The sequence below is a fragment of the Schistocerca serialis genome, chromosome 5 (genome assembly GCF_023864345.2).
Source record: "Schistocerca serialis cubense isolate TAMUIC-IGC-003099 chromosome 5, iqSchSeri2.2, whole genome shotgun sequence".
In the NCBI taxonomy this organism is placed as follows: Eukaryota; Metazoa; Arthropoda; class Insecta; order Orthoptera; family Acrididae; genus Schistocerca; species Schistocerca serialis.
In genome coordinates this window covers 611,756,384-611,777,411 of record NC_064642.1, presented here as the reverse complement: position 1 = coordinate 611,777,411, position 21,028 = coordinate 611,756,384, and the positions used below count along the sequence as shown (strand labels likewise).

Genomic DNA, 21,028 nt, shown 5'->3' with positions numbered 1-21,028 from the left:
ACAGAAACCAGATGGCAGTTATAAGAGTCGAGGGGCATGAAAGGGAAGCAGTGGTTGGGAAGGGAGTGAGACAGGGTTGTAGCCTATCCCCAATGTTATTCAATCTGTATATTGAGCAAGCAGTAAAGGAAACAAAAGAAAAATTTGGAGTAGGAATTAAAATCCATGGAGAAGAAATAAAAACTTTGAGGTTCACCAATGACATTGTAATTCTGTCAGAGACAGCAAAGGACCTGGAAGAGCAGCTGAACAGAATGGACAGTATCTTGAAAGGAGGATATAAGATGAACATCAACAAAAGCAAAATGAGGATAATGGAATGTAGTTGAATTAAATTGGGTGATGCTGCGGGAATTAGAATAGGAAATGAGACACCTAAAGTAGTAAATGAGTTTTGCTATTTAGGGAGCAAAATAACTGATGATGGTCGAAGTAGAGAGGATATAAAATGTAGACTGGCAATGGCAAGGGAAGCTATTCTGAAGAAGAGAAATTTGTTAACATCGAGTATAGATTTACGTGTCAGGAAGTCATTTCTGAAAGTATTTGTATGGAGTGTAGCCATGTATGAAAGTGTGATGTAGACGATAAATAGTTTAGACAAGAAGAGAACTGAAGCTTTCGAAATGTGGTGCTCTAAAAGAATGCTGAAGATTAGATGGGTAAACCACATAACTAATTAGGAGGTATTGAATAGAATTGGAGAGAAGAGAAATTTGTGGCACAACTTGACTAGAAGAAGGGATCGGTTGATAGGGCATATTCTGAGGCATCAAGGGATCACCAATTTAGTATTGGAGGGCAGCGTGGAGGGTAAAAATTGTAGAGGGAGACCAAGAGTTAAATACACTAAACACATTCTGTACTGGAGATGAAGAAGCTTGCACAGGAGAGGGTAGCATGGGGAGCTTCATCAAACCAGTCTCTGGTCTGAAGGCCACACCAACAACAACAAATTTATGTCCCTTTTTGAAAATTGTTTCCCAAAGAAAATTACTAAATGTAATGCCACACACTTTTCAAAGAAACCTCAGATTACTACAGGTATTAAAGTGCCCTCAGAAAAGAAAAGAAAACTGTATGAGACAGCAAGAGGTAGTAAAGATCCAGAAGTAGTTTTACACTATTAAAATTATTGTAACATACTGAAAAAATGTTGTAAGGAAATCGAAAAATGTTTATGTTAGAGAAGAAATTAACAACTCCGGCAATAAAATCAAATCAATATGGAATGTTGTTAGGAGGGAGACAGGAAAAGTAAGCACTCGGGTAGGTACTATTCCTATTAAACAGAACGAGACCATACTAACCAACAGTACACAAGTAGCTAATGTATTTCACAATGATTACTTAAGTGTAGGAGAAAAAAATTGGTGATAACAGTTCAAAAGAAAAAGGCAGGTAGTACATGGAAGAGTCTGTTTTGAAAAAAATTAGTCAAATTAACTTTCCCCTGAGAACCTGTTGTGAAATAAGTAAAATTATTAAATCTTTGAAAAATAAATGTTCTGTTGGAGAAGATGACATCTCTAATAAGATATTAAAACAATATGGAGCAATTAAAGCTGATGTTCTGAGTCACATACGTAATGCATCACTAACTCAAGGTATTTTCCCAGAGAAGTTAAAATATGCCATTGTCAGGCCTCTCTACAAAAAGGGGGACACCACAGATGTCAATAATTATCGGCCAGTATCCTTACTTACAGCATTTTCAAAAGTCTTCGGGAGAGTAATGTACTCGAGAGTGGTTAGCCATCTCAACAGTAACGGGATACTTAGTAAATCACAGTTCGGATTTCAAAAATGTTGTTTCACTGAGACAGCAATATACAGTTTCACTGTCCACATAATAGGGTCTTTAAATAGTAAAATGTCACCAATAGGAATTTTCTGTGACTTGTCCAAAGCATTTGATTGTGTGAACCATGACATTATGTTACAGAAATTAGGATTCTATGGTATAAATGGAATAGCATATTAGTGGTTTAAGTCATACCTACAGAACAGGAACCAAAAAGTTTCCTTATATGGGTCAAGTGATTTAAATAAGTTTGCCGCTTCATCTAACTGGGGTGAAATTACGTTAGGTACTCCACAGGGTTCAATCATGGGTTCCCTTCCGTTCTTGACATATTTTAATGACCTCCCTTCCTATCTGAAACAGGAAGCTGAACTGACACTGTTTGCTGATGATACAATTATTAATCATTATTAATCCAGTAAAAGAAACTCCAATTGAATATGATACAAATAAGGTCTTTGGAAAAGTCTTTAATTGGTTTTCTGCAAATGGGCTTGCTCTAAACTCTGAAAAACACAGTACATTCAATTTTCTGCTGCAAAAAGTACAGTTCCTTCAATAAATATAACACATCAACAGAAGCCAGTCAACAGGGTAGAGCATACTAAATATAACACTTCAACAGAAATCAGTAGACAGGGTAGAACATACTAAGTTTTTGGATGTACATACAGATGAGAATCTTAATTGGGAAATTCATATTTTGGATCTTCTAAAGGAACTAGGTTCAGTAACTTTTGCAATCAGAATAATTGCCAATTTTGAGGATATAGAAATTAGTAAACTAACATACTTTCACTCTCTGATGTCATACGGAATAATATTTTGGGGTAACTCAACATTTAGACAAAAAGTATTCACTGCTGAAAAGAAAGTGGTTAGAATAATGTGTGGGGTTCATAGTCGCACATTTTGTAGGCATCTTTTTAAAAGATTGGGAATTCTTACAACAGCCTCACAGTACATTTACTCACTAATGAAATTTGTTCTCAACAACATGGACCAGTTTAAAAACAACAGTGAAATTCATGATTATAATACCAGAAAAAGAAAGACTTACACTATCCTTTATGCAACCTATTTTTGGCACAGAAAGCGGTAAAATATGCTGCTATAAAAATTTTCGACAAATTACCAGATGAAATAAAATGTCCAACAGACAGCAGTAATAGCTTCAAAAATAAATTGAAATCATATCTCCTTGACAACTCCTTCTATGCCATAGATAAATTCTTGAATAAAAATAAATAAATCTATAAATATAGTATATGCATTTTGTGCCATTTAAGGGAATGGCGTAAATAATAAAAATATTAATCTTTAACTCTGTATTGTAAACCAGATGGCATTGTCAATGCATGTGCGAACATTACGGAAGGCAAACTACTCGCTGTTGAGAGGAATGTCGTTACACTTATTGCCAAATGCATTGAGGTTGACGGACATCATTTTGAGCACTTATTACATTAATGCGGTATTTACAGATAATCATGCTGTAACAGAATGCGTTCTCAGAAATAATAAGCTCACAAAGGTACATGTATCACATTGGAACAACCGAAATAAAATGTTCAAACGTACCTACGTTCTGTATTTTAATTTAAAAAACCTATCTGTTACCAACTGTTCATCTAAAGCTGTGAGCCATATGTTTGTGACTATTACAGCGCCATCTATCACAAAGCGAAAAAAGTGGTCAAACTAAAACATTCATATTTCTTCACATAGTACACGAATATGTAATAAAAAAATGGGGGTTCCTATTTAAAAAAATGCAGTTGATATCCGTTTGACCTATGGCAGCGCCATCTAGCGGGCCAACCATAGCGCCATCTGGTTTCCTCCTTCAAGCCAGACGAGTTTCGTTCTTTGTAGTTTTTTCGTTTGATGCTTATTTCGTGAGATATTTGGCCCGGTCACTATCAATGGACCACCCTGTATATATATACATATACGTTCCACATCATAACGGCTACTGTACTGTGCAACTAATAAATGGAACACGCAACCAGCTAACTAACTAACCTGGTTAGGCACCCACTGGAATATTTAACACCCAAACTATAAAAGGTGTAATGCAATAATTCAAAAAAGAACTTTATGAAAACACTTAAAATGAACATACTACTTAAGTTGAACACTACTTAACAATAACTCTAGTTTTCATAGCGTTCATCATTGCAGTCAACACAAAGTAATACAAGGAACATTGTGCTATTTTTTCTTACATCATCAATGATTTCTTTTTTTTTAAGTAAATGTGCATTGTCATATACACTTCAGCATACAAATATCAACCTGTAAAACTTTACAATTGCCTGTAATATCTCTTTCCAATCTAAGGGGGAAAAAACTGCACAAAAATTAAGCTAATGAAATATTGCAACCAGTGTTTATGTGCATAAACACTGGTTTACTGGTGTACTTAACAGCATCCAAATTACATTAAATATGCAAAACATGTACACAGTTTAATATTAACACAAAAATATGTGCACATTAAAACTTGCAGTAAATCATGATTTCGCTGTTTAAACAGATGCCCTTCATGGAGTAAAGTGCTACATGTATCTGATTTATGTTAAATATAGCATGACAATGATAATTACATGTAAATGAAAAAGTTCAGATGGAAATGTGAACACATGTATTTTGTTTATCTGTCCACAAAATTGAATAGGTTGTTCTAGAATTTTTAGACATTGTCTTGGGTTTTTAATAAATCCTACAAACTGATGCATGAACTGACACTTTAGGAGTGGCCCTAGAAAACTGACACACAATAATTTGTAATGTAATGTATAAAATTCGCCATTAGTTGGTAAATTAGAATAGTTCGTGCACTGACTGAAGTCATGTTTTCACTGTAACTATTTTTCCACTTCTTAGAGTCTGCTATTTCCTTTCCTGAATAATAATGCAGAATAAGTTGACAGTATCACAGTGCTTGAACTGAATGTGGTATCTTCTGACAGTGTCATCCACTAGATCTTCGGGTAGCGATATCCTTTATCTTCACTCAGTTATATAACTCACTAAATGTACACCATTATCCTGATTTTTAACATGTAGGCTTGAAAGATCTTTACATGAACCTCTTCATCATTTTGCTTAACATTTAACCTAATGTACCCACCTCTGGTACCACAATTGTGGATGCAAACTGTAAACTACATTAAAAAAACAACCAATAGAAGCTGAGTGTGTGTATAGTGGCTGTACGGTATACTATCTTCATTTTACTAAGATTTTTGGTAATTACTGGAGCCCCACAGGCATATTCAATGTAGCTACGTGCAATATGTCAGTATAGACATCATCTCCTCCTCTCACCTGATGAATGAAAAGCATGTATGAGAGTGTACAACATAAATTTCAGTATCTAGATCTGTGGGACTAAAAGTCGCCTGCTTCTGTGTCAGAATAGCCAATCCTATAAAATACATACCAGGCAGCAAAGAGGTTTCTGTTGGCCTTGGATGAAGCTCTTGTACAGGTTGGCACCACTCAATTGGGAGCTCTCTGGGCACTTCCAGAGGAATGGGATGTGTGGGCTCCGAAAGAGTTTGCTCGGCAGTCTGGTCTGGGAGGTGTGAGACAGGTGACACTGACTAAGTGTGAGTATGCCTATTCATAGTTAATTCATTATCTTATTTTTGTAGATTTCAGTTCCAGTCAAAATTAACATCTTGCTCTCATTGCTCACTGCTCGTTGAGTAGTATATGGAATTTTTCTGGTTGATTTTGACATTATAACCAGTTGCACTTGCTCAGGCGTGCAAGCCGCTGTTCTGCTCTACTTCTGTTCAAACATGTGAACTTGTGCTGTATTTTCTCAGTTCAGTCTGATTTAGTTTGTAGGTGATCTCACAGGTCTAGGATAATAGAACAGATCGGTTCGGAATCTAGTTTCCACATGTCCTTGTTGTCTCAGCATGTGTTACGTACAGATCTGAGAGCTGTAAGTTAGCAGATCATGACTCATAGTAATGTATCCTGTCCAATTTGGTCAGCTATTCTGAATTTTACTACTCATTTTATGCACAATTTTTGTTTGTGACGATCACGTGTCCACGAATTGTGAGAATCATTACATGTCACAGTTACTGATTCTCAGGGTAAAACTTCCAAATTAGCTTCAGAATTTCTTCTGTGGTGCAACTATTAACAGGTTATTCTTATCAATGCATTCTTGTTCACTTGCTTCGTGCACTCCAGACGAGGGAATGACCGTTTGCCAACCATGTGCTTACTGGCGAAGTTTTTCTATATTCTTATATTTGCCCTGAGTATCTATTATACGAGTATATGTGTGTGAATGTCGCCACTAAAAGATTCGTCTGACTCTTCCATAGTTAATGATAAATCGTGTTGGGATATCCAAGATGCAGTTGTAAATGTAATTTTGTAACAGACGAGAGTGTTGCGAAGAACAGCAAACATCACCCATTTATAAGTTGTTTAGCTTATTAGTCTGTTCAGCTGTTCTTCTTGAATAAACGTGATATTTTTAACAGAGCACATGCTTACGTATTCCCTTGCAAACTTCCATTTTACGTCCTACTGCTATCCATTGTACAACAGATGCATATGTACCCAATTAAATTATTTTGTCAAAAACTGGTTGTTTTTGTTGATGTATTAGCCCATGTGGCCATCATTCCTTCTTATGTAAGCCTCTTGTCAGTCTTTGTTGTTGTCTGTCTTGTTTAAATTGTTGTCTGTTTTCTACCTTATATGCTAATCTGTTCGTTTATTTATCTGTAACACCAAGATTAAACAACACATTGCCCCTTATCTTTTCTAGTAGTGATTTCTGTGCTCATATATGGCTCTATTTTTATATACATATAACACAATTCCATTGTTATCTACGAATTTGGTTCATTACACTGTATGGCCTTCTACCGATCATCTTTCACCAATCTATTCACAAATTTGGCAGCTATTTTTTTTCTCATCATCCACTTATCTTGTTTATACATAATTCTTTCACGTTTTTGTGAAATTGTTTTTCAGCAAACTGCTCTGATTGACTTTTATTGCCGTCTATTACGTCACTTTAATTGCCAAGCTAAGTAGTCTACATATTCTCCTATGACTTTTGCTTTCTGTTTACCCGGTTTTTAAAATTCTGTCTGTTTTCACGACTTTCTTCTTTTTTTCTTTTAATATAACATTTTTTTCATATCATATCATATAGACCTCCTACTCATTATGTCTTATTAATGTTTTTGTATGAATTTTCTTTCTGATTTTTCCAATTTTTTCCCTCATTTTTCTTCTGTTTTTCTATCTTTCCCACCCACAGCTTTTATTTATTTATTGTCACTTCCATGATTTCTAACTCTTCAAACTATGATGAATCCTATCTCATATTACATTTGTTCTTTTTGAAAACATGCTATCAAAACTAAGATCTCACATTCTGTTTCATGAAACGTGCTTGTCCCACGGAGTGACTCCGAAAGGCCTTACATTGATCGTCTCTGTTTCTGGATGTAATCCTACTCTACACCAGGCTCTTTTACAGCTTCAAATACAGCAATCTCTTGCTCTTACCAGCTAATCTGTGATCTATATGTCTCATCAGCCAATTTCGACTCCACCAGACTTCTCTCTTTCTACAAAATCCTGCAGTTACCTGCCCCTCATGTTTCCTCGGATGGTATCATCTGCCAAGCCAACTTCAAACTGCAACAGCATGCCAGACTTCACCTCAAAAAGCTATCCCACCTTCTCCTAAACACTTCACCTCAAAAAGCTATCCCACCTTCTCCTAAACTAACTGAACAGTGGTGTTTCCCTTCCTGTCCTTCTACAGTTCCCTAAACAGTCACACCATCAACCACTACTTCTTTCCTACAAACCGAGGTTGGCCAACCTCCTTAACATTCCACAGCCTTCACTGATGCCTCCCACACCAAGAATAACTCATAATCATAAGACCCAGTCACAACAGTACAGTGCCCTTAGTCTCTCATCTAAAGCACTCTCCACTCCTGAATTATCTGTATTATCCGAGGGTCTCACTTTCATCCCTAAACCTACATTTGATCATGCTGCTTTGGTGAAGAACCTACTTTCTTTCACATGTAATACCAATTGGAAATATCACCTTGCAACGCAATCCCAAAACCTTTCCAACAGTACACCTGACACTGAACCCTGTCTTGAACAGTTCAGGCCACGATCCCAACTTGATCCACCACCACTACCTCAAAATCATCCCCTATTAGCCTACCAAGAATTCCTCACATCCAGCATTGGTTCACAGCCTTTCGTCAGGTCCCTACAACATGACCCAAAACTGTCCTCTGCAGAACTCCAGGTTCTATATTCCCTAAAAACTGATGACTCCATCATTATCCTCCCAGCAGACAAAGGCTCTACCACTGTAGTATTTGACCGAAAGGAGTATGTTAGTGAAGATATACGCCCGCTGTCTGACACCTCTACATACAGCGTCTGCCATCAAGATCCCATCCCTGTGGTTCAAACTGACCTGCAGTCCCTCCTTTAAAACCTCAGGCCCCTCACAAGGACGAACACCTCAAGCCATTGAACTTTTCACCCCAAACCACACACCCCCACCTTTTACCATTTTTCTAAGATCCACAAACCCAAGCATCCTGGCCATCCTATAGTTGCTGCGTTAGTTAATCAGCACCTGCAACCCACAGTACAAAGACTCCTCTCTTGTATCAAAGATACCAAACCAACCATATCCTATACTGCCTGAAATCTGTGCCATCCCACTCCCACCACACACCTTGCTTGTCACCATTGATGATACCTCCTTCTACACCAACATCCCCCACGTATGTGGTCTGTCTGTTGCTGAACATTTCCTCGGTCAGCTCCCACCTGATTCCAGACCCATGGCATCCTTCCTTCTTACCTTAATCAACTTTATACTTACCAAAAACTACTTCATGTTTGAGGGGCAGACAAACAAACATATCAGGAGTACGGCCATGAGAACCAGGATGTCCCCTTCCTATGGCAATCTTTTCATGGTCACTTGGAGAGGGCTTTCCTGGGATCCATAAGTCTTCAGCCCCTGGTTTGGTTTAGATACACTGATGACATCTGTATCATATGAACTGATGCTGAGGCTGACCTGGAATCTCTGAATACTTTCTCCCAATTAAATTTCACATGGTCTTATTCTGAATCCCATGCCACTTTCCTCGACGTTGATCTCATCCTCACCAAAGGCCAGCTAAACACTCCTGTCCACATTAAACCTACCAACAAAGAACAGTATTTACATTTTGACAGTTGCCAACATTTCCATGTCAAATACACTGCCTCACAAAGCCTTGGCAACTGAGGCAAACATATTTTTCTGATGCAGACTCTTTACAGCAATATACCACCATTCCCACCTCAGCCTTCACTGTACGTAGTTAACCCACCAAGTTCAAAATCAGATTTCCTGGGCCATCACATCCAATCCTGGTACTCCTGATCCCTCCAAAAAACAACTTTGGAGCACACCACTGGTGACTCAGTATTATCCTGGTCTGGAATCTATTAATCAGCTACTTCGACAGGGCCATGACTTCCTAAAATCATTCCCTGAATTGAGATTCATGCTGTCTGAGACTTTGCCCACCACACCTAGAACGGCTTTTCGCTGCCCTACCATCTACACAATATTCTTGTCAGACCCTATTCTCCTTCTGCACGCATCTCCCTACCCTATGGCTCTTACCCCTGTGACCATCTCCACTGCAAGACTTGCCCTTTGCATCCTCCTACCACCACCTATAGCAGTCCTGTAACTGGCAAAACATATACTATCAAAGGGAGAGCCACATATGAAGCGAAACATGTCATATACCAGAATTTATGTAAACACTGTTCGGCCTTTTACATTGGCATGACTACCACCAAATTATCAATTAGGATGAATGGGCACAGGCAGAGGGTGTATACTGGCGAAACGCAATATACAGTTGCAGAGGATGCTCTACATCATGAAAACTGTGATCTCAGTGCCTGTTTCACCACACGCGACATCTGGATTCTTCCCCCAGACACAAGTTTCTCAGAACTCTGCATGTGGGAACTAGCGCTACAACATGTCCTTGGTTCTCGCCACCCACCTGGCCTTAATTTACGTTAATTTCTTCCGTCTCAGCATTTTTCCACAGTAACTACTCTTTTCTGCACTCCATTTTAGTTTTCTACATCTATCATTGTCTTAACTGTTTATTTTTCACCGCCCCCCTCCCACCTCCATTACGTACAATGAACCTAGCTTTTCACTCTCATTAACTCATGAATGATGTTTAAGCAGTAATCTCTGTCTTACATAAACACCAACTTTCAGCTTTAAGCTCTTAGGTTTTCAAATCTCGTCTGATGCAGTAAGCCTCCCTTCACCCGCTGTTCTGGGTGACTTCCCAATACCCACCCCTTTTCCTAGACTTCTCCAGTCCTTTTGCTTCACCACTCTTTCTTTCCCTTCAACCCCTCTGCCTGAAGAAGAAGCCACTAGCTCCAAAAGCTTGCCAATTACAACTGTCTTTTGCGTGTGTGTTCTGTCACCACTTAGCAAGTAGGTTTTTCATCTATCCAATTAAATTATCAAGTTATTTGTTTAATATTTATTCAGCTATCATAAATGTGCAGATTTGACAACTCAGTTCATTTAAATGTCAAAGGTTTTTTTTTCGTATATATCCAGATACCGTCTTCCCACCTTCCTCATTAATAGATACCTCATTTTTATGGAAGCCTTCATCACGAGCACCGATCCCCAATCAGATCCATCACAGACAGATACCCTCCACGCTGTTATCATCTGCCTTGGGCAAGATCAGTACTTGCATCTGAACATTTTCAATTTAAATCTCAAGTAATCTTAAATCTATCTGGTGCTCACCCTCATATATAAGAGAGGGTATCCAAAAAAAATCAGAACAACATTGCTGTAGGCAGAGCTTGTGTAGTACTCATTTCTGCCACAGCTCACTGTCAGTTTAGTGCTGCCTATGTTGCCAACCTACCTTGTTCTGTTCATCTGCAGTGATTGTTTTTGCTAGCACTGTTTTGTTCTTGTTTCGTTTCTTATGATGACAAGCTTAAGTGAACAATGCACAGCAGTGAAATGTTGTTTTCTACTTGGTAAAAATGCTCCCGAAACTGTTTTAACGTTGAAAAAGCTTATCAAGATCATGCTTTGGGAAAACCTCAGCTGTATGAGTAGTTTGCTTGATTTAAAAATTGTGACACGTCGCCTGACGACAAATCTCATTTTGGACATCTATCAACTATCTGAACCGACAAAAATATTGCAAAAATTTGAGAGCTTATGCTCACAGAGCACCAATGGGCAATTGACTGACTGTCAGAGATTAGACTGCGCAACAGTGTTCTTCAAAAAGACGCAATTTGTGGTGGACTGGAGACTGGTTCTCCCAACCAATGCACCTGCGCGCACAGCCATCTATGTTAGGCACTTTTTGGCTAAAAATGACATGGTTCTGCTGCCCCACACACCTGACTTGCCTGACCTAGCTCAATGGGACTTTTTCTCATTTCAACATATGAAAATGGGCATAGAAGGTCACTGATTTGACAAAATTGAAGAAGTCAAGAAAAAAACTAGGGAGGAGCTGTCAACCATTTGTAAAGATGACCAAAAAATGTTTTGAACAGGGGAAGCACTGGTGGAATGCAGTTGTAATGCAGAGTATTTTGAAGTGGATAAAGTTGTTTTGAATTCAATTTGAAAATATATAGCTTTTAAAAAATAATTCCAGTTTTTTTTTAGTAACCCCTTGTACTTGGTTTAATTGTTCACAGGTGACTGTTAAAATTGCTAGGATACCCCATGTGGACTGTGTTTGCACTCTACCCTTCATCTGATCTGGTAATTTTTCAACTGTCTGTTCTTACTACTTCAACAGATTAGAGACTCTAAGCTCAAAGATTATCTGAAGTGCAAAGAGTTTGTTAGACAGTTCTTGTTTTGTTGCCTACACTTCACATTTGATACAAAGAGGAATTCTTTCAGCAAAGCCACAACTATAGTGGGCGCCAAATGCCTTGGATGCTAGATGCACAGTTATCTGGGGAAGCATGGGGAGAGCAGCAGTGGTGGTGGGCAAGGGGGAGGGGAGGGGGGCACTCAAGAGTACTGTAGGGGAAATGCCGTGTGCTGGAGTGGAGGTGCCATTCTAAACTGAAGCCTACGCTTACATCTTTTGTAAATATTAAGTGGGGCCCCTCCACGCCCATACTTGCATGGTGACCATTCAAAAAGATCTATTGTCACCTCTGCTTTCGTCAGTATCTAATAGGAATTCCTCTGAATATGCAGCAATTTATTTTCGTCTGGCTTGTTAACCAACTGTAACTTTCAGAGGAATGTCATGAATGGTGAATTTTGAGTAAAGTCTACACATTTCTAGGGCTGCTATGTCAAAATTTACTTCTTTTGCCAAAATTTAGTGGAGTTCACACTGTCTCACCTCACTAACATATTGCGCAGACATAACTGCGAGAGAATTCTGAAAAAGCAGTTTATTAAGTGAGGAACTGAGAAAAAGTACTCAGTAGCTTATGAGAAAGCAAAAACATGTAATGCTTTCATATACACTATGTGATCAAAAGTATCCGGACACCTGGCTGAAAATGACTTACAAGTTCGTGGGCACTCCATCGGTAATGCTGGAATTCAATATCGCCTTGGCCCACCCTTAGCCTTGATGACAGCTTCCACTCTTGCAGGCATATGTCCAATCAGATGCTGGAAGGTTTCTTGGGGAATGGTAGCCAATTCTTCACAGAGTGCTGCATTGAGGAGTGATAATGATGTCAGTCGGTGAGGCCTGGCACAATGTCGGCATTCCAAAACATCCCAAAGGTATTCTATAGGATTCACGTCAGGACTCTGTGCAGGTCAGTCCATTACAGGGATGTTATTGTCGTGTAACCACTCCGCCACAGGCCGTACATTATGAACAGGTGCTCAATCGTGTTGAAAGATGTAATTGCCATCCCCGAATTGCTTTTCAACAGTGGGAAGCAAGACAGTACTTAAAATATCAATGTAGGCCTTTGCTGCGATAGTGCCATGCAAAACAACAAGGAGTGCAAGCGCCCTCCACAAAAAACACGGCCACACTGTAACACCACTGCCTCTGAATTTTACTGTTGGCACTACACATGCTGGTAGATGACATTCACCGGTCATTCGCCATACACACACCCGGCCATTGGACTGTCACATTGTGTACCACGATTTGCCACTCCACACAACGTTTTTCCACTGTTCAATTGTCTTAATGTTTACGCTCCTTACACCAAGCGAGGCATATTTTGACATTTACCGACATGATGTGTGGCTTATGAGCAGCCTCTCGATCATGAAATCTAAGTTTCCTGACTTTTTGCCTAACTGTCATAGTACTTGCAGTGGATCCTGATGCAGTTTGGAATTCCTGTGTGATGGTCTGGATAGATGTCTGCCTATTACACATTATGACCCTCTTCAACTGTTGGCGGTCTCTGTGAGTCAACAGACGATGTCGGCCTGTACGCTTTTGTGCTGTATGTGTCCCTTCACGTTTCCACTTCACTATCACATCTGAAACAGTGGACCTAGGGATATTCTCGGATACAGACGCATGACACAAGTGACACCCAATCACCTGACAATGTTCAAAGTCCGTGAGTTTCGCGGAGCGCCCCTTTCTGCTCTCTCACGATGTGTAATGACTACTGAGGTCGCTGATATGGAGTACCTGGCAGGAGGTGGCAGCACAATGCACCTAATATGAAAAACGTATGTTTTTGGGGGTGTCTGTATACTTTTGATTACATAGTAAATGTTGTTCCAAAACCAATAGCATTTCTTATTTCACCAGCTATCGATGGCCTTAAATAACTACATTCTTTCATCGAAAAAGTCTGTAGTGATTGGAATAACACAGCAGATAATGAAGTATTACATAATAATGATATGGTAAAATTCTCTCCTCTTTGAATGCTATCATTTTTCAAAATCTCATTTCGATATCTCAAACTGCTTATGAAATATGAGGAGTGTTGTGGATATTTCACTCTGTCTTTATCTCTGGCATGGTTTGACCACAAATGAGTGTGTTATATCAGACCAATTTTCTCAATGTTGGTGACAGATACATACTTCTACCCAAGTCTAAAGAAAAATTCAATATGTTAGCTAAAATTCATACGCAACAACAAATGCAAAATCATAGCAAACTCTATTTTTCACTTAACACTTTTCCAAATTTCGCGCATTGTCTTACTTTTCACGTAAATATCACAATAACTATGGTCATTAATGAAATGATGGGCACAGCAGCATGAACCTGATATATGTAGCTATAATAAATAAAGCAACATTGATTTTTTTACGTATAGTTTCAATAAAATCATTTGAGAAAGATTGCATGGTGTGCGCCTCAATTCTGTCATCGCTGACCAGCCGAAAGGTGGAAGATGCTTAGCCAAAAGGTGGAAGATGCTTATCGGCCTACCCTTCCAAACGAATGAATGAACTCGCCCAGCACTTTGGACAAAAACTGGTCATTGCGCATCGGTCACCGTATCCTAAGTGAGCTATACCAATGATTTTTCTACATGGATAAACATTGTCCTGCAAAATGATGAGAATGTCACACACGAAATGTTGCCGCTTCTTTCTCTAAGCTGTTCATTTTTTGAACATAGCCTGTGATCAGTTTAGAGAAAGAAGAGACAAAACTTTCTGTAGGACTTGCCCATCATTTTGCAGGACAATGCTCAGATACACATGGCACGAGCTGTGACTTATTTGTTCGATTGATGGGGCTGGGAGGTATTGTATTACCCAGTACATTCCCTGGACTTCAATTTGTGTCCTAATATGACGGAAGCACTTGGTGTCATCCGCTTCAGAACTGTTGCAGAGATCTGTCTGCAACAGATTGCTCCTCTCAAACTATCAACACAACTGATGCTGCTAAGGGTATCCTACAACTTTTACATCAGTGGTAACAGGTTATACACAATGCCAGTAACGACTCTGAAGGACAGTAAAACTTTGAAGCTTGTATCTATTTTGTATAAATTGTAAGTAGATAGTTGCCACTATTAAGGTTCCAACCCTTGTCATTAACATTCATATATGCCACTGGAAAATTGTTTGTATGTCCTATTGAAGACACCATAATTTCTAAAATATTTGCCACGTGAAAAGAATGAAATTTGATAAGGCAAGACCACAACTACATGGAAAATTTCAAAGTTAAAAACAAAGAAGACAGAGGTGAATATTTATTTTCTGTATTAATGATGTTGCAGTCTAGCACATTAGGTGTCTCAAGCTTACTAAATGGGTCAATACAGACAAAAATTAAGTAAAAGCAAGAAAATTATTTAATGTATGCTGATAATATCTCTTACCTGAATGGAGGAAGAGGAAGTACAGTATTTGCCATAGGACTTAGACACACAGGACATTTTTCTGGTAATTCGAAACAAAATACTTTAGAATCACAGTGTTGAAAACAAATAATACCAGGGTCAGTATCCATGAATCACAGACTTACAGTCACAACTTGTCCCTACCTGAAAAGAACAACCATAGATATATCTCAAATGTGTATTACACAAGTTTGAAAATGCAAATAATCTTCACACATAAGAAATAATACACAGGGAGAGAGGACAGATTTTCTCTCTCTGTTTGTTAAAGACAGCAAAGGCACAGAACTACAGTGTCAATATTCTAATGGGTGTATGTAGCATTAAATTGTAGTTCAACACTAACATTACAACACAACAAAATGTACAGTGAAAATATGTGCACAATACCTGATTTTTATTACAATGTTATAGATATTCCGGCAAAAATGAAATAGAAATGCCTTTCTCAAACTAATCTGCTTTTTGAGGGATATTTGACATTCCCTGTACACTGAATTTGGTGCAAACAATTACACTAGTCTGCATTTTAAAACTTTTTGTCAGATGATTTGTAGAAAGTAGGTGTTCTTGAATCAATTTTTTATGCGGATTCTAGAAATGACGTCAATTTTTGTCTGTCACATCAGGTTTTTACGCAAATTAAGAGGTAATAGTTTGATGATTTTAACTTCTGAACCCCAAATATATTCAACACTATTTCACACAAGGTGATTTTTTAATCTCCACGACTATCTAGTATAAAAACAAGAAGTCAACAGTGTTCCATTAATTTTTAAACTTTCTTTCCTCTAACTTCCTTTCAGATCCTTGCATATGATGAGTGTCATTCTTCAACATCCAACAGTAGTCGGCCATCATAGTTGCATGCCAGTTCCCCTGGCACCTCAACTCCATCGCCGTAATTTCTTGGTGAAAATGTTTACCCTGCTCTTCACTATAATGTCCCAAATTTTCCAGAAAGTAGTCAATATGCGAGTGTAGAAAGCGAACTTTCACACTCATGTTACAACCCATCTTCTTGAAATTTTGCAACAGCTTTTCAGCAATGGCCTTGTATTTGTGACTATGTTATTCTTAAGAAAGTTCTTAGTAACAGATCGGAAGGTGATCTATGCATCTTTTTCCCTCTTCATCATTGTCTTATCTAAATCATCAATTTCTTTATTTAAGGATCAACAAAAATTTCAGATTTCAACTTGTCTTGTGTGACAAAGGAAAATTTCTTGGAAAGGCACTAGATGCAGGGCCCATCCTGTAGTAGAGCCTTTAGAAATTGCTTTATCAAGCCCAGTTTTACGTGTAGTGGTGGAAACAAGGATCCCCCTCCCCCACAAGCAGCTCGTGCAGAATGTTTTTAGTTCCAAGCACAAAATTTCTCCACTCTGGCCAAACTCTCACACTCCAATGTCTTTGCCTTGCTCAACTATTCCCTTTGCATATGCAGCAAGGTACTTTTGTAAACTTGGCTCGCTGTGCTAACAGTATTCCAATAACTTTGAAGTCACTGCAGATAAGTCATTTGTGTTCCTCATGTTGGGTACTTGTTAAGAGTATCTTCACATTCTCATACATAGCTTTCACTTGAACTGAACGGGCCACAGGAATGGACATATACTCAATCCCATTATGCAGTAACACACTTTCAGCCTCCTGGTTGATGAATCTAGAAAAAGTCTCCATAGAGTAGGATCATGTTCAACGTCACAGAACTGCATTAACTTATTTATATTATTGCAGTAACCCAAGGTCTGTATCTTGGGTAGTGCGTTCCTGGTTCCAGAGAATTCTTACTTTTTAACCGGGAGCCACTTAGCTGTGCAGATTCCTTAGGCAAATTCAAATCTGATATGAGATGATAACAGGTGTGCAATAAACAATGTTTGAGTTGTGCAATGAAGTTGCATTCAGGCTGGTAGATATCATTATCGTCTTTGGTAATGGCATCAACTTCATTTTCATCATCTCCTCATGCATTCTCTAGAACAGATAGAGGAAGAGGAGCAATCAGTTCTTCTCCATGTGCAACTGGCCTAATGGTTAAATCAATGACTGGATGCACAATTTGTTTCTTATTTTTCAAATTGCACTCCTGAACATTAAATAAGCAGAAGTAATCACAAACGGCATTCATGTTTTCTTTCCTTTTGTCCACAATCTTAACCTGTCAGCACAACAGCGGCAAACTGTCAAACCCTTCTACTGGTTATCAAGTTTCATTTTAAAATAAGCATGGTAAGCTTTTTTCATGAGGTCTGTGATAACCATTCTCTGCACAGGAGCTGTATAATTTCCACAAGTGTTCACACACTTGTGTGTTGACACTGTAGTAACTACAAACAACAGGTGAACTGTTCTATTAATACTGTCTTAAATATGCAGTAGAATTGCAATATAGCAGTGGTAATGCAAGCCTGTGAGATAAACAACACTTTCAAGGTCACACAGTATCAGATAGCATTAATAAGTGCAACAGCCTACAGGTATACAGGGCCGCATTGAGGAACTTCCCTGCAACAATACATATAACCTACTGGCATACCAATACATTTTTGAAGTCAAATTGCAGCAATACTGTATGTGACACGAAAAAATTGAAAACAGATTTCAAATCAGCATAAAAAGTTGAGGCAGTATCACATATTAGTTTTCTGTTGTCTGATACAATGCAGACTAGTAGTATTCATGACTGACTAAATTAATTACATAAAGCTTCATGTGCAAAATCATACAAGCTTCAAAATATAATTACTTAAAGCTTGAAAAATCACATGAGCTGGAAACAAAATTACAAACAGATGGAGAAAGAATGCTCTTGCATACCAATGTATTTTGTTTCACTTAAATTTAATGTTTAGTTGTGTTCACCGTCATAACAAAATAGTTCATGAACTCTGCCAACCTGGAACAAATTAGGGAGCAAGGTTCTGCCTGTCACTTGCCATCACAGAGTAATAGTAATAGAGGAGAGACGCCACTTTAAATACCTTGGTTCACCAGGCTTTGAGTAGTAGTACCTTATGAGAATCCTTTGCCAGGGTTACAGTAACCCATCAACAGCAACAAAGGCAGATTTATAATATGGTGGTTACTACACTGGTGTGCACTAGTTTATAAAAAAAAAGTAACTTTTGCTTTACATGTTTCTGACAAGTAATATAGCTTGATGAAATTTGGACCACACATAGAAAGAACTGCTACAGTATAATACAGAAGGTAACTGAAAGAAAAACATGATCTGAACAGAAATGACACTTTTATACAAAAACAATAATTACACTTAAGTAATTGTGATTTATGATGGTCCCCTCGACATTACAAAAAGCAAGGCATGCATAGTGTGTGTGTGTGTGTGTGTGTGTGTGTGTGTGTGTGTGTGTGTGTGTGTGTGTGTGTGTGTGCGCGCGCGCGCTTCGCGGATGGCACTGTATGCTCTGCAATGTATTACCATGCTGGCCACAAGATTGGCATGGAGTTCTTGTGGTAGGGTATTCTATTATTCCACCACTACAATTGACAACTGCTGCGTGATCCTACTGATAGGATGTGGCAGTCAATGGGCTGTGTGTCATGCATTGCTGGGAGGAACGTGACGGAAGCAGGAATGGTTGATACGTGGGTGACTGCAGTGTGATAACAAGAAAGAGTGAGCTACATATGAGGCAGGATGTAACGTAAAACTGTCATGGTCAGTGCCTTGATCATGGATAAAATTTGTCAGGCTAAATAAAAGGTCTGCAACCAAAAATTAGACACATTAACTCACTGGTAACATTTTCTCCTTGAGCCGCTTGTATTCTGAACTTTTCAGGATTGCATGCTACAAGAAGAAATGAAGTAGTACATACATTCCTCAGGTGTCTGATATAGCTGTACAATTTCTTTAGAGCAAGCCCATAAAAATGGAGAGCATTACTAAAACACACTGGAGGTCGATCTCCTCGCTGACTGTCTGAAACAGGATGGAGTGCAAGAACTGAGGCAGTGAAGCCTATAGCATAAAAACAATCAGAAGTAGCAGAAGCTTTACAATACACAAAAAGTCAATGTAGTTTGTCTCACGATTGGATAGTAGGAGTGAACAGACTTGTAGCGACGCTGCCGCACGCTAATTCAAGCTTGCCGGTGTGTGTGTGTGTGTGTGTGTGTGTGCTGTGCGCGTGTGTCAGTGCAGTGTTATGCGGTCATAATTACTGTACACGAGGTCAGTGTAGTTCTGCGCCCAGCCTCTAGAGGCGCTGTGTTTTCTAGCTTATATATATTTTTTTAACTCCGTCTTCAGGTCACAAGTGGCCCACCAGGACCATCCGACCACCGTGTCATCCTCAGATGAGGATGCGGATAGGAGGGGCGTGTGGTCAGCACACCGCTCTCCCAGTCGTTATGATGGTTTTCTTTGACCGGAGCCGCTACTATTCGGTCGAGTAGCTCCTCAATTGGCATCACAAGGCTGAGTGCACCCCGAAAAATGGCAACAGTGCATGGCGGCTGGATGGTCACCCATCCAAGCGCCGGCCATGCCCGACAGTGCTTCACTTCGGAGATCTCACGGGAACCGGTGTATCCACTGCGGCTAGGCCGTTGCCCAGCTTTTATATACGTTCTGTTTATATTATTATTATTCCTTGTTTTTTGAGTTAGGTTGTAGTTCCGTGCCTCCTGGCTTGTGTGGACGAGTACTGTTTCTCTCCTAACTACGGAAGTTTTCCGAGGATTAAGGATCCTTCTGTAAAGGCCGGAAGCAAAATTTTGTAACTCCGATCGGTCCATGCATGCCGGGCATCATCAGACACGCGCTCGCAATAAAGTTATTGTTGCTCATCTGAAGGTTTTCATTCTTCTGAATCATGTTAAGCAAAGGTCGGACAGCCACCAGTTTAGCTGAACCTGACAAGTGGTGACCCCGACGTGATTCAAGCAGAGACCGACGTGATTAAGAAGAAGCAGCCGTGAGCTACGTAAGTAACGAGCACATAATGACCGAACAGCAGGCAGTCTCCAGGATTGCAGTCCGTTTGCCGCCGTTCTGGCCCGACAACCCGGTACTCTGGTTCGCGCAGGCAGAGGCAAGTTTTAGCTGCGCTGGGATAACGGTCAAAGCAACTAAATTTGCGCTGATTGTGAGCCAACTCGAGCAACGTTATGCAGCCGAGGTGCAGGACATAATCACAGCACCGCGAGAGGCTGGAGGTTATGCCAGGCATCAGCGTTGATTCGACTGGTGGCCGCGTCACAAGAGGACCGGATACGTCAGGTTCTGACACAGGAAGAAATTGGCGACAGGAAGCCTTCTCAATACCTGAGACATCTATGCAGTAAAGTCGACACCGTTACTGTGCCAGACAGTCTGCTCAGAACGCTGTGGAGCAGTAGGTTGCCGCAGCAAATAGAAGCCATAATCGCCTCACAAACGGACATGCCGCTGGATGACGTGGCGCAGCTAGCAGACCGGATTCAGGACGCGATCACACCGGCTCAGGTCAGCCCAGTCGCGGCGTTGGACAACAGTGCAAACAGTACCGCGTCTGTAGCACGGGCTGACCATGATTCACTCGCGGCCAAGGTTGAGGTCAGTGCGCTGCTGGCACGTGACGACGACAACAATAGAAGAAGCCGATACAGACGGCGGCGTTCGAGAAGCAGATCTTCCGACGGTACTACCACTCCGCAAGGGGAGCTACCGTTGTGCTGGTACCACCGATGATTCGGCAATCAGGCAAGAAAGTGCACATTGCCATGCGCGCACCCAAACGCCACTGGCAGTCGACAATAGGC

At 39.8% G+C, this 21,028-nt stretch overlaps 1 protein-coding gene across 5 annotated transcripts in view; it reads right to left on the bottom strand.

Annotated features, from left to right (window-relative positions):
• The window catches only part of LOC126481341 (MKRN2 opposite strand protein), a 95,046-nt gene that overhangs the window by 36,368 nt on the left and 37,650 nt on the right, over positions 1-21,028 (bottom strand). For 4 of the 5 annotated variants that reach the window (XM_050105031.1, XM_050105029.1, XM_050105030.1 and 1 more), the window contains one exon: positions 15,233-15,397. In XM_050105031.1, the coding sequence (XP_049960988.1) occupies positions 15,233-15,363 (131 nt within the window). In that variant the 5' untranslated portion in view covers positions 15,364-15,397. Of the gene's footprint in view, positions 1-1,999; positions 2,159-15,232; positions 15,398-21,028 lie in introns of those variants that run through there. The other variant, XM_050105033.1, reaches the window with a different exon arrangement.